The 16363-nt window shown below is 54.8% G+C and overlaps 1 protein-coding gene across 1 annotated transcript; it reads right to left on the bottom strand.

Annotated features, from left to right (window-relative positions):
* Nucleotides 1-384: 384 nt before the first annotated feature.
* ABCB8 (ATP binding cassette subfamily B member 8) lies at nucleotides 385-16008 on the bottom strand. Its single transcript, XM_053260391.1, has 16 exons — nucleotides 15737-16008; nucleotides 11661-11955; nucleotides 10940-11089; nucleotides 10678-10772; nucleotides 9301-9406; nucleotides 8917-9078; nucleotides 8138-8223; nucleotides 6784-6881; nucleotides 6548-6653; nucleotides 6420-6453; nucleotides 6026-6162; nucleotides 5472-5566; nucleotides 5012-5145; nucleotides 4142-4289; nucleotides 3363-3613; nucleotides 385-642 (listed from the first exon to the last, which is right to left on the bottom strand). The coding sequence occupies exons 1-16, from the start codon at nucleotides 15856-15858 to the stop codon at nucleotides 562-564; spliced, it is 2100 nt and encodes a 699-aa protein (XP_053116366.1). The 5' UTR covers nucleotides 15859-16008; the 3' UTR covers nucleotides 385-561.
* Nucleotides 16009-16363: the final 355 nt, after the last annotated feature.

Genomic DNA, 16363 nt, shown 5'->3' on the forward strand with positions numbered 1-16363 from the left:
CCCGCCGGCGCGAAGCACGCTGGGAGATGTAGTAGTTCTACGGGGCTGCTTGGGGAAGACCGCTTTGGAAACGGGTCTGCGTCGGGCTCTTCTGAATTCAGCTGGGCTGCAGGACACGTGTCTTCTCTTGCCTCCTTCTTCCAGTGGGGGTTTCATGTTGCTCTTTGTACGCGGGGCCCCCCCTCTGGGCTCCCCTTTAGTTTGAAAAAGGGCCAAGGCATTGGCCCTGGGGGAGAAGAGTGCCCCCCTTCCCTGGCAGAAGCCCCCTAACCAGCTACACCCAGCAGCAGAGGGTGGGGGGGAGTTCCCCTCCCTCCCCTGGTAGTGGCACCTCCCGCCACTGCCACCCAGCGAACATCAGAAAAACCAAGACAAGAGGCCGTCTGAATATGAAATACTGTATTAACATCACACATGAACATGAGCAGGACACCACGCTGGGGGAGCAGCCGCCTCCGGGAAGATGCCCTGGTCCTGAGTAGGGCTGCCTGTGAACTCAGGCAGAGAAGCAGCCAGGAGTTGGGCTTCCTCCTCGCTGGCACTCTGGCAGGCTCTCCTGCCTCAAACACCATCTTTGGTTTGCCGTCGAATCAGCTCTGCATAGATGCCTCCCTTATGCAGTAGTTGCGAGTGGGTCCCAGACTGGAAGGACAAAAAAGGGGGAGATTAGGCATTAGAGAGATTAGTCACTGCCCAGCCCGCCAAACCGTGGCCCAAGCTGCCTGGGTCCAGCGTTGCACCAGGTACACTGGCAGCAGTTTACAAGACCGTCCCAGGGAGACTTGCACCCAAACTAGAATGCTGTGCAGCAATTGGATTGTATTCACTGAGGTGGTCTTCTACCACCATAAGAGTTGAATTAATAGCAGTAGAAAGTTTGGGTTATCACCTGCACCAGCTGATGTGAATAGCTCTCTCTGTACTCATCTTGTGTAGACATTTGAATGAACTCTGCTAAACCTTTTGCATTTCATGGCCTTTAGGCCTCATTGTTTACTTTTGAAATTATCGTTCTCGTAGTGGCTCAGGCCAGCAGAGAGCCACAATCAGTGTTATCCCACTATTATCACATCCTGCAGTAGTGAGTTCCAGAGATGGATTTTATAAAGTTCTTGGCCACAACCCAATACACAAGACGACAAGCTTCAGATTCCTGAAGGCATCTAGGCATGTCTCTGTGTTGGACTGCAGCCCTTGCGTCCAAATTTCAGGGCCTTTCTGTTAAAAGTCTTAGTTCAGTCTTCCCAGACTGAAGAGTCTCGAAGCATCCACACCACTCCTCAAACTGAAGGTTCTGTAGACATATGCGCACGCGCGCACACACCCCAGTTCCAGCCTATGAAACACTTGATCAGATCTCCTGAGAACCGATACAACCAAGGCCCAAACTCTTGGAAGAAATGACTATTCACCCTGGGCTAGCTGCAAAAATGGGTCTGTGTATCCAAACTCCTGTGTTACATTCAACACAAATCCACACAAACAAATCCACACACTCTTCTCTCCACCAGGGCAAGGGCCAGTGAAAACCAATACTGCCAGTTTTCAGTCAAAGCCTGCCATGCACAGCACTGATAGGCTGACCCTCACCCCCAATCTCCAGAGCAGTTTTGCAAATTTCAGAAAACAGACCAGTGCTTGAAGAAGTAAGAGGGCAGCAAACTGCCCACCTGCAGTCCAGGGCAAGGCCAACCCCTGAATCAGCACTGAATTGCTCGCTTGTCTGTTCTTTACAGCACAAAAGCAGGAGGGGAAAAGACAAGGCGGCAAGAACGAACCTTCTGGTCCGTTACATTTGTACACCAGAAGCCAGTACCCTGGAGTTATTTCCTTCAAATGGGCCAAGTGCATCTATTTTGTTCTTCCCCTCATCAGGAGGAACAACGTCATTGTCCCTCCTGAGGTACAGAATGCCTTGCTTCTTCAGTTTAAACTTTACTAATGGGGAAAGTGGAGCCTCCCGCCCTGCCAGTAAGCTTTGGTCACTTGAGAGTTTCCAAGTCAAAACATCCTGCAGAAAGTGGACTGGGGGAGGAGGGGAGGGACACCCCCCTGGCCTCACCTATTTAGAGCTTTGGTTCTCACAGATGGGCTACTCACATCTTCCCTGTTCAGAACTTCTCCAGTGCTGCAAAACACCCCTGCCGACTGAGCCTCTATTGCAACTCCCTCTCCCGGGGTCTTCCCTAAGCAGCGCCCAGCCACCCCAAGGGAAAAGTTGGTTTTTGTTTGTTTTAAATTATTATTGTTGTTGTTGTTTACAATGTATTATTGTTTACATAGTCAGACAGGTTTTATTGAATGGTTTGTTTTATCCAGACATCAGGTCCTTCCCAAGGACCTGGGATTGCTGAACTTTATAATCAATATTGTTGCTGTTATTATTATAGATATCGTCACAGAATATAGGCTGTTCCCAGTAAAGTTGCTTTTTGTAATTGGCTGATGGTGATTTCTGTGGCCCCGATGGTGTTGAGGTGCTCTTCAAGGCATTTTGGAATTGCACCTAGGGCACCAATGACTACTGGGATTATTTTGGTGGTCTTCTACCACAGCCTTTCAATTTCTATTTGTAGAGCTTTGTATTTTGTGATTTTTTTCTATTTCTATTCTGCTGTCACCTGGTATTGCTATGTCAATTATTTTAACTTGTTTTTCTTTCTTCTCGACTACTTTCTTCTCAACTAGTTATATCTGGTGTATTGTGTGGCAGATGTTTGCCTTTTTGTAGTCAGATATCCCATAATATTTTTGCATCTTCATTTTCCACAACTTATTCAATTTGATGGTCCCACCAATTTTTGGCTACAGGTAGCTTGTATTTTTAGCCAAAAATTGGTGGGACCATAAAATTGAAAAACTTGTAGAAAATAAAGATGCAAAAATTATTATTATTATTATTATTAGTAGTAGTAGTAGTAGTAGTATACAGGCTTTGGCAATTAGCCATGTATTTATTTGGATCTTATTTTTTCGAGGGTGGGAATACAGAAGCTGTTGCAATCAGTCTGTGTATTTCTCCTGGGGGGTGGGAGGTGATGCTTAGGGGAGCCCCCAAACAATGAGAGGATAGGATAGCTTGACTGGCACATTTTCTGGCCAATCAAGGGAGAGAGGAGGCTCCAGCAGCAGGGAGGAGGGGTTAAGGCAAGCTCCCTTCAAAGAAAATGGTGTGCTCTCTTTCCCCTAATTAGGCTTTAAGTTTCCCTTTTTAATAAGTGCATTTGTTTGAAGGAGGGGGACACAGCCCCCCCTGCCCTTAATGACCAGCCCCCAATGGTCAGGGATGATGGGAGTTGTAGAACATTTGTAGGAGGGCCGGTGCAGCCTGCCCAAGACTGTGCCTTCCCCCAGAGTCTCACCTCAGCCACACGCCCCTTGGACAGCACCACAATGAAGTCGGCTCCCTGCACTGTGCTGAGACGGTGTGCAATGATCATCACGGTGCGACCAGCCACTGCTCGATCCAATGCTTCTTGAACCACATGCTCCGATTCGGCATCCAGGGCACTGGTGGCCTCATCCAAGATCAGAATGGTGGGGTTCTTGATGAGTGCCCGGGCAATGGCCACCCGTTGTTTCTGCCCCCCAGACAAGGTCACCCCCCGCTCACCTGGAAGGGGAGAACAGAGGGGGTCTACTTGGCAAGAAACTCATTACACAGGAGGAGGACAGAAAGGCCAGCCACTGAGTATTGGTCTGGCCCACCCGTCTCTCTCCCCACCCCATTCTCTTTGAGCTAGTGCGAGGTGCCTGTCAAAAAGGGTTGAAAACCCCAGAGCGACTGTATCATAGAGATGTGTGTGCATGTTGCTTTCCATCTCACAGCCAGGTAAGACCAGGAAACAAACACGGACAGCCAAATATCCACATGCAGACTACCAATCACAGCCATCAAGCAGCGCCAGAGGGCTGGCTGTTTGGAAGGCATCTCGTAATGACCTCTGCATCACTGGTCTTGGTGGAGTTTGTGAACACCTTTCAACTGGGACTGGTCTGCATGTGCTCCAGTCCCAGGCCTTAGAGAAGGGAAGTGCCCCCATGGAGAACCTCAGTCGGGAGGGTCAGACTTGGGACACTCCCAATTCTATCAGGGCCCTTTCAATGTCACAGTGGCCCCCCTGAAAGCCTCCAAACTCACCCACAACAGTGTTGTAGCCATCAGGAAAACTGCGGATAAACCCGTCAGCATTGGCAAGGCGAGCAGCAGCGTAGACTTCGGCGTCTGAGGCACATGGTTTGCCAAAGCGGATGTTCTCCATGATGGTTGTGCTGAACAGCACAGGCTCCTGAGGTGGGAGGAGCAGAACCGAAGCCTCAGGACCAGGGAAGAGCCAGACCCCCAGGGGCATGGCCTTTCCTGCCCCGCAGTGCTGCTGAGGCAGCATTTCTTTCCCCTCCCCGTGGTCTCTTGCCTGTGCCCAAAACATCTCCCAGAAGAACCACAGCATCTCCACCCCCACCCCTCCCGGATCAGACTTGAGGCACCCAAAGCTCCCAGCTCAGTCTTGGATAACAGCAGACAAGTTGGTGCCAGGGAGCTCATCAGCAGCACCATGCTGCAGCCATCCCAGGACCTAGCAGCCAGAGAGACTCGGCTGCTGGACGTGGAGGTTGTGTTTCCAGCTACTGCCACCAACAGTTACAGAAAGCCGAGGCTGACATGAACAAACCCAGCCCTTTCAACAGCAACGCAGCCACCTGCCCAAATTACGAGCAACTGTCAGTGAACTGTCCAGGGACTTTTTTGTATAAGGCGGCATATACATGTACTAACAAACATAAATAAAGAAATAGAGCCCTGGAGCAGGGAGTTCTACAAGCTAGCTGCACATTCCCTCGAGAACAGCTCCCTTTGGTCTGTTTGTGGCTCTCTCTGTGTGCATCGTTTGCAATTTCACATCCTTCTTCCGATGACTGCTGCACTGAAGAGCCCCAGTTCTTCAGGTCTGCAGGTGGCTTCTCTGTCCCACATCACACACCTCAGTCCGCTGCATCCTCCATTCCTCACCTGGTTAATGAAGCCAATGACATCCCCACGGAGCCAGGTTGGGTCAAGTGTGCTAATATCGCACCCATCCAGAAAGATGGCACCCCCTGTAGGCTCATAAAACCGCTCCAAGAGGGCAGCCACAGTCGACTTCCCTGTGAAGGGAAGAGAAAGCAGGAGGGGGTCAGAGAGAGGACTGGCCACACGGCAGAATGAAGGCATTCGAGGACGGGAACAGGAGGATGGTCCTGAATGGAACCCAATGAGGCTCCATCCAGGTCTGGCACTTTCATCAGAGGGACCAGTTCCCTTGTCGACTCCACAGCCAGCTGCACGGTTCCAAAGCTCAAGAGGCAGAGACCTCCTCACACTCCCACAGGTGCACAGACAGGTGCTCCAGCATGCGAGCAGGAATGTGGAGAAGCCCTTTGCTGACTTACCCCCACCAAGGCACTGCCTCCAGGCAAGGGGGGAGCCTTACCTCCTCCGGATTCTCCCACCAGAGCCACAGTCTTGTTGGCAGGGATGGAGAGGCTGAAGTCGCGCAGCACCTGGTAGCCTGGCCGTGTAGGGTAGCTGGCAGAGGAGAAGGAAGAGGTCAGGTGCAGGCAGGCCTCAGCTCCCCCACCCATGCCCAAGCTCACAGTCACTCCAGTGCAGGGGAGAGGATGAAGTGCTGGTGAGCAGACCCATAGGGACCAAAGGGGTGGGTGGGGACTGGGGAGGGAGCAGAGAAGAGGAGCTGTACTGTGTTCTAGGCTAGGGTAGCCACAATGCCTGGCAAAGAATTCCGTATCCCCAGAATCTCTTTTGTTGCTTGAAAAATATAGCAAGAGACGAGTCCTGCGGACTGCAGAGATCTTGGCGGGGCGGGGGGCTTTCAGTGCTTTCTATCTCAGCACCAGCACTGTACCACTGATGCAAAAGAGGAAGATCTGGGGTGGCCTTCATGCAGGATTGGGATTTCCTTCAGCCCTGTGGGCACACCCGACTCCGGGTGTGTGTGTGTCTGGCTGCCTCTCCTTTGGCTCTCACCTGAAGGCGACATCTTGGAAGTCAAGATTCCCCCGCAAGATGCTGCATGCAAGCCGCTCCCCCCCACAGATGGGGGCCTCGGGCACTGGAGCCATGAACTCAAACACGCGGGCACCAGCACTCATTCCTCGCACCACCTGGAGGGGACCAACAGCCCCCAGTTGGACCCAGAAGGCTCTTCCAGAGCACCCTGGCCGACACCACCCCCTGTCCCCCCCACTTGCAGATGGGCACTTGCCCCTCCATGGCCAACTGCCAGGAGACCAGGTACCCCACACACCCCTTGGCCACATCCACACAAAGAGCTGAACAAGCCCTTTGCAGGTTCTCTTCACGTGGAGGCAAGAGGAGCCCCTGCACACCCTTCTCTGCCCCCGCCCCCGGCCCCACATACCTGCCCAAGCAGTACAGACATGCTGGCCATGGACCTAGAGAGACAGAAGCAGAGAGTCCATTGGTGGTGGTGGGGGGTGGAGGCTGGCAGTGGGGGTGGGGTGTGTGTGTGCGTGTGTCTCCCCTTACCGCTGCACTGTCTGTGAGGAAACCAAGAAGGACATGAGGTCGCCAGGTGTCAGCTCTTCCCTAGCCATGAGGGAGCCCCCCAAGAAGATGGTGCCCAGCACAATACCTGGGGGAGAAAAGGAGGTGGCAGAAGGCGGGCCCTCCCCTCTGCTCCACGCTCAAGCCCTCCCAGCAGCCGCCTGCCTTGCAGCCAGGCCGCTGGAGCCCCCCAGGCAGAGCGGGCGCCAGCAACTCACAGTTCAGCGCCAGGTTGGAGAGGCCCTGGAAGAAGGCAATGCCTAGCCCCAGCTTCATGTTCAGCTGGCTGGAGCGGTCCACTTCCGCAGAATACTGCCTGCAAGGGAGAGAAGAGGGCAGCCTGACCAGTGGCCCCCCGGGCTCCAGAGGCCACCCCTTGCCACCTCTGCAGTGCTCGCCACACAGGGAGCTGCCTCTTCCCGAGTCAGACCGCCAGGCTCTGACTGGCAGCAGCTCTCCAGGGTCTCCGGCCCAGTAGGAGTCGCTCCCAGCCTTCCTGGGGATGCTGCTGCTGCTGCTGCTGCTGCCGCCTCCAGGGAGTGAACCTGGCACCTCCTGCTCACAAGCAGGCAGGTGCCCTTCCACTGAGCTACGGCCCCACCCCCTCCGGGGAATGCCTTAGCGTGCCCACCCAGAGGGGTTTGACTGGAATGGTTACGTTTTTGTAAAGCACCCTGAGCCACGTTTGGAAGGGCGGGTATATCAATCGAATACATACATAAAACAAATGCAACCCAGGCAGACCCTGCTTGGCCAAGGGGACAATGCGTGCCCGGCCATGCCACAAGAAGAGCGCTCCGCCCTGCATCCTGGCTGCCATGCAAAGGCAGCTGCCAGGCAGGGGCCAAGCACTACGGTGAGAGCACAAGTAAGAGGCAGCCAGGGAGGCCCAGGGACAGCTTCATCAGGGGAGGGTGGAGAGGGATGAAGGTTTGGCATCCAGTGCAGACTCTGTACCAGGGCAGGCTCTGGAAACGGTGCCAGCGTGGCTGGATGTGGAGGCGGCTTCCACCAGGAGAGAATCACACAGGCGCCCAAAAGTTCCTAGCCAGGGAGGCGGAGGAGAAGCCAACACCTCCTCCCACAGCAATGAAGCACAAGCGAAGGGTGGACAAGGACGTGGGAAGAGACGAAGAATTCACCATGCTGAGCCCAAGATTCTGGTGGGACAAAGCTGGATGTTTGAGGGAGGGTGGAAAGAGCACTACTGAGCACATCATTGGGGCTGCCTTGGGGCACACTCTGAGCACCTTTGCTTATACAGTGGCCATGCCAAAGGAGGGAGAGAGAGGGCCAAGGAGGAATGGAGCATTATGGGAACAAGCACGTCACCACCACCCTGCCAAATGACCCACAGCCCAACCGAGCAGCAAGCCGGGCGACCAGGCGCTCTGCGTCCCCCTAGTGGAGGTGATGGGGAGCGAGGAGACGACTCCCACCCTACCCCGCAACATACTGGGACCCTTTTGGGGATTTGGAAGAAGTGGTCATCCTGAAGATGGAAACATCCCGTCTCTAGCAGGGGAGCTGAGCTAAGCTGAGCTGAGCTGCACGATCCTTGGTGACACTCACTGAATCTCTCGGTTTTCCATGGCAAAAGCCCGCACTGTCCGGACATTCCCCAGGGCCTCGTCTGCCACCGCTGTGGCCTTGGCCACCTGTACCCAACAGAGAAGCAGTAATCACAGGGCGGCTGGCTGAGTGCCTGAGAGCAGCCCCCGCCCCCCGCACCACCACTATGGAATCAGCTCCAGCCAAAGACAACACAGTGCAAAGCCCCCTTAAGAAACAGTCCTTCAAGGAGGAGCAGTGGAGGGGAGAAGCAAGAGCACGAGGCAGCTGGCTGTAGGCAGAGGAGGAGGATTCTGAGCCGAGCTCTCTCCTTGTGGGACACCCCACCCGCCCAGAACTTGTTGCCCCGTGGGGCAGGATACAGATGGGATGACCAATCTGTAACTTGCACACTGCCCAGAGCCTTTGGGCAGGCTGGCATACAAATGCAGTAAATAAGTAAGCAAACAGGCAGTATGCTCCCCCAGAGCAAGGGGCTGGCTTTAAACAACCTCAGTTACTATCGAGCAGGATTCTAGGAAGCTGATGCATAGAATAAGCCAGAAAGCCCAAGGAGCAGGAGCCGCCCAACTGCACGAGAGCCAAGCACCCAGTGAAAGAGTCTTCCCTTGGGGAAACAAGAAAACTCCCAGGAGGTTCTGAACCCCAGCCTGGTCCACACACAGTTAAGCGGGGGGCGGGCTTCAGCCTCCTGGTTCCCTTGGCAGGAGCTGCTTCAAAGCCGCCTGCTACGGATCGGCGATGGGGGCCACCCAATGGCCTGCATGGGCCTCTCTTACCTGTTCCTGGGCGTTGCGTGAAAGCTTGCGCAAGAAGGAGCCAATGAGGGCCCCAGTGCCCACCAGGAGCGGCATCACCAGGAGCAGCAGCCCCGTCAGCTTGGGCGAGATCAAGTAGAGGGACACAAAGCATCCAGTGGTCTGGGTGAGGCTGCGCAGACCCTGCCCCAAGGGAGGAGAGAACCACAACGTAAGGCAAAGGGGGAGGCCTGACACATACCTCAGGGCAACCCCACAACAGCCTCATCTTCCCACTACATAAACTCTCACACATTATACAACCGCTCTCCCCAACCCACACACCCGGCCTCTGCCCTTGCCCATTTCTCCCACTCGCCCTATACTCCTCACCCCACCCCCCATTCCCAGGTGAAGTCCCCCCACCTGAGAGATGACAAGCTTGAAGGAGGACTTGAACTCCTGGATGTCGGAGGTCAGGCGATTGACCAGCTGCCCTGTCCGGTTGGCATCAAAGAAGGCCACCTCTCGCCTGGGGGAAGAAGGTGGCAGGATGGAGACCCAGTCATGGCCCTCGGGCTGCCTCTGCAGCTGCAGAGAGTCAGCCTTACGGGGGTGGTGGTGGTGCAGCCACACAAGTCCCTGGCTGGCAGCTGCTTGGTTGGTTGAAAGAGTCGGCAACACCACCAAGAACTCTTTACATTATCGAGAAATGCCAGTTGTGGAACTGAGCAGTGACCCGGGGCAGGGGAAGCATCCCTTTGCCATCATTGCATTTGCCCCAGAAATGCCTTCCAAGTCCACTTCTCAGTGGAGCAGCCCACGGGCCATGCCAGGCCTGCCTCTTCCACAGCCCTCACGCAGCTTGACAGCTAGAACCAGCTCCCATGTGCACGATGCAGGCAGCAAGGGGCACTGGCCCAACCCACACTGATTGGGGGCAACACAACCCTAACCATTCATTCACATCCAACCTTTACAGCCCTGAACTGTTTAGGACTACCAGGCAGCTGAGATCCTCTTCAAGGGCCCTTCTCTGGGTGCCTTCAGAAGCTGGTGGGGGTTAGCAGTGAGGGGGCCTTTCCTGTGGTTGCATCTAGGCTGTGGAATTCCCTCCAAAGGGAGACCCACCTGCTGCCTTTATAACTATCCTTTAGGCACCAAGCAAAGTCTGTCCTGTTTGTCTGGGCTCTTGGTCATTCATGTTGGTAAAGCGTCTGGTTTGCTTCCCTTCGCTGGTCTATAGATGGCTTGACAGCTGCTGAATCACTTAACTGCTATCATTTCCCTGTTTTTTGGTTTCGTCTGCTGGTTCTCATTATTATTATTATTATTATTATTATTATTATTATTTACTATTTATTCAATTTCTATAGCGCCCTCCCAAAAATGACTCAGGGCGGTTTACACAGAGAAACAACAAATAAATAAGATGGATCCCTGTCCCCTGAAGGGCTCACAATCTAAACAGAAACATCAGATAGACACCAGCAACAGTCACTGGAAATACTGTGCTGGGGGTGGAGAGGACCAGTTACTCTCCCCCTGCTAATCTCTTCTGTGGTGACCTTATGTGCTCACGCCACCTTGAATGCCCCTCGGCTGTCACGGCTCTGCATCAGCTCCTCCGCCTGCTCCGAACCACTCAGGCTCCCCCAAATGTCCCTCAGGGTCTGCCTGTGAGGTCTTTCCGCAGTTGCCGGGCACAGAGCACTTCCCTCTCCCATCAGCATAGTAGGCCCCAACCCAGACTTGCCATGCGTGCAGCTCCCCTCCTTTCCCTGCCCCGCAATGGTCAGATACCTGATCAAAGAAGCGAAGAGCTGCTTGCGCATCCGATTTGCCACCTTCTCCCCCACCCGTGAGAGGAGCAGGATATAGCCAAAGGTCAGCAACCCCTAGAGAGGCAGAGATGAAGAGAGGCAGGCATCCACACACGTGCCCATGGGTCACCCACGCCCTGCTAGCCCTCCCCCACCCAGCAGACCCAGAGCTCCTGGGGTCCTGGTGCATCACAAGCAGCAAGGGTCCAGAAAGAGCCCAGCTCACGGCTGCAGACACCCACCTGGAGAGCGTAGACGCCCAAGAGGTGCAGGGCTGGGAGGCGCACTTCACGCAGGTAATCAGCCACACGCACGTGCTGCGCCACCACGTTCACCACCTGGCCCAGCATCAGTGGGATTTGGACATTGAGGAGTGCAGCTCCAAATGCAAACTGGAGTAAGACAGAGACAGGCCAGGGGGAGCTCAGCCAAGCTCAGAAATGCCACGCTCTGCCTGCAATTGTGGGACCCTTTCCGGTGGTGGTTTCTGACCCTTCTGGCATCATTATCCTTCCTATGAGCTCTCATTCTTGGAGGAAAGTGGACCCTCAGATGCCTTCCTGTTATCTTTAACAGGCCCAGTGTATTTCAAATAAAACCCTTTGCCGAGAGCACTTTCAAAACTTCATACAACATTTTACAGAGGCCAAAGCCAACCAACCGCACAACAGTTCTGCTACCATGATTTTATCGAAAATGTGTTGGGCCTGCCCAAGGTAACAGCGAGTCCCCTCTCTTTCGTGTTTCCTGGGTGGTGCCTCCGCCCTCTTCTTTTTCTTCGATTGCTTTGAGGCCTCAAAGGAGACTTTGCCAGGCCTGAGTCGGCCTTGGTGGATAGCTGCCTGTGCAGGTGTGCTTGCCTGCCTCAGCCAATGCCCACCTCTTTGAATAATTGACCGCCTCCCTCCAGGCACTTGCATGGGGCAAGACTGACCTGATCCGCAAGAGAAAGGAGACTCTCACCACAACTGCCGTCGTCAGTGCTAGCAGCTGAGGCTTCAGGAACTTCCAGAACATGGCCCAGTTAAACTCCGGCTCCTTCTCCACGGGTGGGGGGACACAGATGGGCTCCTTGCTCTTGCCCTCCTGGCAGAAGGCAGCCCGCACCCCCACCACGGCTGGCCCTGCCAAGAGAGCAGCCACCTGGCCCAGCCGGAGGAGGCTCCGGGGCAAGAGCAGCAGCACCGCTGGGGACAGCTTGGCCAGGCTGCCGGGAGCCTGCAGGAAGCAGGAGGGCCTGGCATGGCTGCCCGAGGACCTGTAAGGAGAGCAGGGAGAACAAAGCGGTGAGGGCCTGCCCAGCTTAGCTCAGCCCCATGGCTGAAGACAGCCAGGGCTCTGGTTAGCAGAATCATTTACAGGGACAGTGACAAAGGCCACTGTAAATGATGCTGGCATAAAAACCTCTCGTCACTGATATTCCCAGGTGGGGAGACAAGGCCAAAAGGCAGTCAGCAGCACAGGTTGCCCAAGGTCAGGGCAAGGAAGAGCCTCGATATCCCCAGGATCCACTGGCCCTCAGAGGAGCTACCCCACACCATGAGCACAGAGATGGCAACTGCAAAGCAGAGAGCAGCCCGGCCGACTGTGTGCTGGACCCAGGAGACGGGGGCCCAAATCCCTCATTAGCCCCAGTGAGATTCCTCTCCCCCCTCACCACCCAAGAGTCAAACAGGAAGAACAATATACAGGATCACTCTGAAGAAGTGTTGCGGTCAAGTTGGTCTCAGAAGAAGTGAGGCAAAGCCTTCTCCTACACCAAGTAGTCTTTAAAATACTCCGCAAACAAACGTCTGAGTTATGCAAATCCTTTCTTTAGCTCTTACCTGTTTCTGCTTTGACCCTATAATTGGACAGAGCTGCCTGGACAGTACCTGGGTGGCAGGCCAAACAGGAATCCCACCCACATTTGTAAATGTAGCCAAGATACACAAGAGGGTGCTTTTCTTGTGGGCTGTTTGGCCAAGACAAAGCAGCTCACCTCAACAAGATCTATCATCATGATATAATAAACATTCTCTTTCTCACGAAAAGCAGCAGGCCTGGGTAGAAAAACATCAGGCGAGCTGGAAAACAACCAGATTTGGGGGGCGGGGCTGGAGTGCACATGCATTCTGGACATACAGCTTGATGAAGAGTTCTGTATAACTCAAAATCTTGCCATCTATGCTGGAACAAAAAAACCTTTCCACACTGAGAAGTAATGTCTACCATGCATGGACCGTACACACTCCCACACTCACTCCTCTCTACAAGAGCTTCCCAAAGCAGGCAATGCCCATTTCCACTTCACAGGTAGGAAAATGGAGACGGAGAGGGCTTGCCTGAGGCTAGTCAGTGATCCATGGTCAAGCTCCCCACTTGCCAGGTCCACATGTGATCTGCAGTGTCCATGCTAGCTCTCAGAGAAGGACTGACAGGCAAGTTGCTCTCTGGCACAAGCAGGCAAGCCACTCAAACTCTGTGGTCAGGACATTGAAGAGAGAGGGGCACTTGTGTGGCAAGGGAGCCAAGCTATGGCAGGGGGTCCCCCCCAACTTGGGTCCCCAAAGATTGTTGGACTACAGCTCCCATCATCCCATTACAATGCTGCCAACAATGACTGGGGACTCAGTGCTGGGAACCCATGTTAGGGCACGTCCAGTCTTCCAGCTGTTGCATGCGTTCTCCAGCTAGAGTGCCTGGGGAGAGTATCGGACGCCCTGCGGCTGCAGTCTTAAGGAGCAGAGCTGGGCTCCAGCGTTCCCAGCGACTATTCCCGTCATGTCCTTCTTGCCTCATCCTGCCTTTGTCTCATCCAACAGGTGGGTCTTTTGAGCCAATCCTGGAGGCTTGGCCCCAAAGAAAAGTGTTACCCAACCAGTGTCCGGATTCAGTGTCCAGTGTCACTGAATAGCAACAGTTATCTCAGTCCAGGACCTGTAGCACCTGGGAGAACACGCTGCTCAAAAAATTCCTCTATCACAAGCATAACCCATAGGCCAGCACAATCCCAGCAAGCTTCCCAAGAGGGGCTGAGTTGCGGATGGCAACAGTATGGCCAACAATCCAGGCAACAACCAAGAGTGTGTGTGTGTAATAATGAGCTCTCCATGGGCAGCAACCCTCTCCTCCCCAAAACAGAAGGGGGTCTCTGGGTGGGCTTCTTCATGAATAACTCTTGTTACTGCCACAGACTTATAAGAGCCATTTTTCACATTTTAATTTGCCCAGTGGAATCAGGCAGGCCAGAAATACTGTTGTTTGCTGAGCCTGTGTGTCACCAGTGAAGAGTAAATCTGATATGCTTAACATGCCTCCAGAAGAGGCTACTGGATTGGAAGCACCTGACACATACTCCCTTTCTTCTTATTTGGACAGCAACTAGCACAATTTCTGAAGCTTTACTTAAGAAGGCAGTTAAAGGCTTCTGTTGTAAGCTGCCTCTCCCCTTTCAGATGTCCATCTGCACAATGCTGGTGTTGGGCTTTATGGGCCTGCTCAAGTGGCTCCTCAGAGCATGGGTGCAAAGGACCATGGAACATGGACTACATTTCTCAGTTAGATCTCCATAGGGGACTTCCTAAGAAGCTGGGGAGGGGGACGGGACAGCAAGTCAATGTCCACTCTCCACCAGGAGGCCAAGGTTAGAAGAGATAGCAGTTTGCACAGTCTCCCAGCGCTGTTGAAGATGCCAGAGATCACTGCAAGCTCCCCAGGGTTTAGATTTCTTGTCACCCCAAGACGCAGGACAGTTCAGCTCCTAAAGAGCGTCACATCACAAGACCTTGGGCAACTTTTAAGCCACAAGGGGAAAAAGCAAGGGCCACTCCATCAGCAGAGGCAGAAATTAGGATGTGAACAAGAGGTCATAAGATGGACAGTGAAGGCCGTGAGAAGAATCCTGCAGTTGATCACAAGCTGAACATGAGTTAACTGTGTGATGCACCTGCACAAAAGGCAAATGTGATTGTAAGCTGCATTAATAGAACTGTAGTTTCCAACTCATGAGAGGTAATAGTTCCACTTTATTCTGTGCTAGTCAGACCTCATCTATGTCCAGTTTGGAGCACCACACTTTTAACACTATGCAAACAGACTGGAAATCCAGAGGAGGGCAACAAAGATGGTGAGGAGATGAGAAAACAAGCCTTACAAGGAAAAGTGCAAGGAACTGGGTAGGTTGAGGCTCAAGAAGAGAAGACTGTGGGAGGCCCATTAGCACTTCTTCAGCAGCTGATCAGGACTGTCACTGGAGGAGTGCAAAGACTTCTTTCTTCTCCACTGCCCCAAAGAGCAAAAGGACTAGAGGCCGCCAAAAAGCGAAATCGACTCAACAGCGCACTTTACCTTTAGGTGTCAACGGGAGAGGAGAGCTAGTCTTGTGGTAGCAAGCATGACTTGTCCCCTTAGCTAAGCAGGGTCCACTCTGGTTGCATTTGAATGGGAGACTGGGACTGTAAGAGATTCCCCTCAGGGGATGGAGGCACTCTGGGAAGAACAGAAGCTTCCAAGTTCCCTCCCTGGCAGCATCTCCAAGATGGGCTGAGAGAGATTCCTGCCTGCAACCTTGGAGAAGCCGCTGCCAGTCTGTGAAGACAATCCTGAGCTAAACAGACCAAGGGTCTGACTCAGTATAGGGCAGCTTCCTATGTTGACTTAAGAGAAGCCCGACAACCATGGGAGCCAGTGACTCCAGTGGGTAGCTCAGCCTAAGAATCTGGCCCAAGCGGGCCAATCCAGCCCAGCTCCCTCGCAGCGAGAAGCTGCTGGCTGCGCGTTCGTCCTCTCCAATGAGCAGCGGGTGGGACAGGCCCTCCTGGCCGCCTCCAACCCTAGGGTTCGAGGACTACACTTCCCAGTGTGCTTCGCGTTGAGACAATCTCACGCTGCAGCCGCCCAAAAACCCAAAATGTCCCACGTTGAAGGCTAAGCGCAGGGCGCGCCGTGTGGACTACGAAGACCGAGATGCTCTGCGGAATGGGAAAGGAACGCACAACCAGGAACGCACACACAAAAGGGGGGTTGTTCCCGGCCTGCCCCGCGCGGGCAACGGTTACCTGGCAACGAGCACGGCCCGCAAAGGCCCGGTCTTGGCTGTCCGGGTGAGGCGGCTGCGGCAGCAGCAGAAGCCGCTTCCCCCGGCGAGCCCCGGCCTTGTGGCCAGCAGCCGCGACAGCATGGCGGCGGGATGAGGGCGGGTGGCGAGGAGGGAGAGGAGGATGGACCAGGGGGAGGGCGACGGGCTGCGGCCGCGGGAATCTGAGCGCTCTCCTCGAGCCCGCCGCTCAGGCGTCTAGCGCCGCCGCCATCTTGGAAACTCCGCCGGCCCACAATGCTTGGCGCGGGGGGCGTGGCCAATGGCCGGCTGAGCCCGCTGCGAGTGGCGCGCGCCCTCCGGGGCTCCTCCCCGGCCCCGCCCCCCAGCGCGGCTGCTTCGCGGGCAGGCTAGGAGGGATCGGGCCCCCGCTGCGGTGCAAGGGGAGCCGGACCCCGCCCCCAGCAGGCCCGCGCCGCAGCCCGCCCCGGACCCCGACAACCCCCGGCAGCAGCGGGAGACAGAGGAGCTCTCCCCCGCCTCCCCGCGGGGCCGCCGCAGGGGCTCTGCCCGGTGGCCCACACTGCGCGGCCCTGAAGGCAGCCGAGCCATCTGCGGCGCCCGCCCCGGACGAGGCGCGTCGCGTCCC

The sequence above is a fragment of the Hemicordylus capensis genome, chromosome 6 (genome assembly GCF_027244095.1).
Source record: "Hemicordylus capensis ecotype Gifberg chromosome 6, rHemCap1.1.pri, whole genome shotgun sequence".
NCBI classification, from domain to species: domain Eukaryota; kingdom Metazoa; phylum Chordata; class Lepidosauria; order Squamata; family Cordylidae; genus Hemicordylus; species Hemicordylus capensis.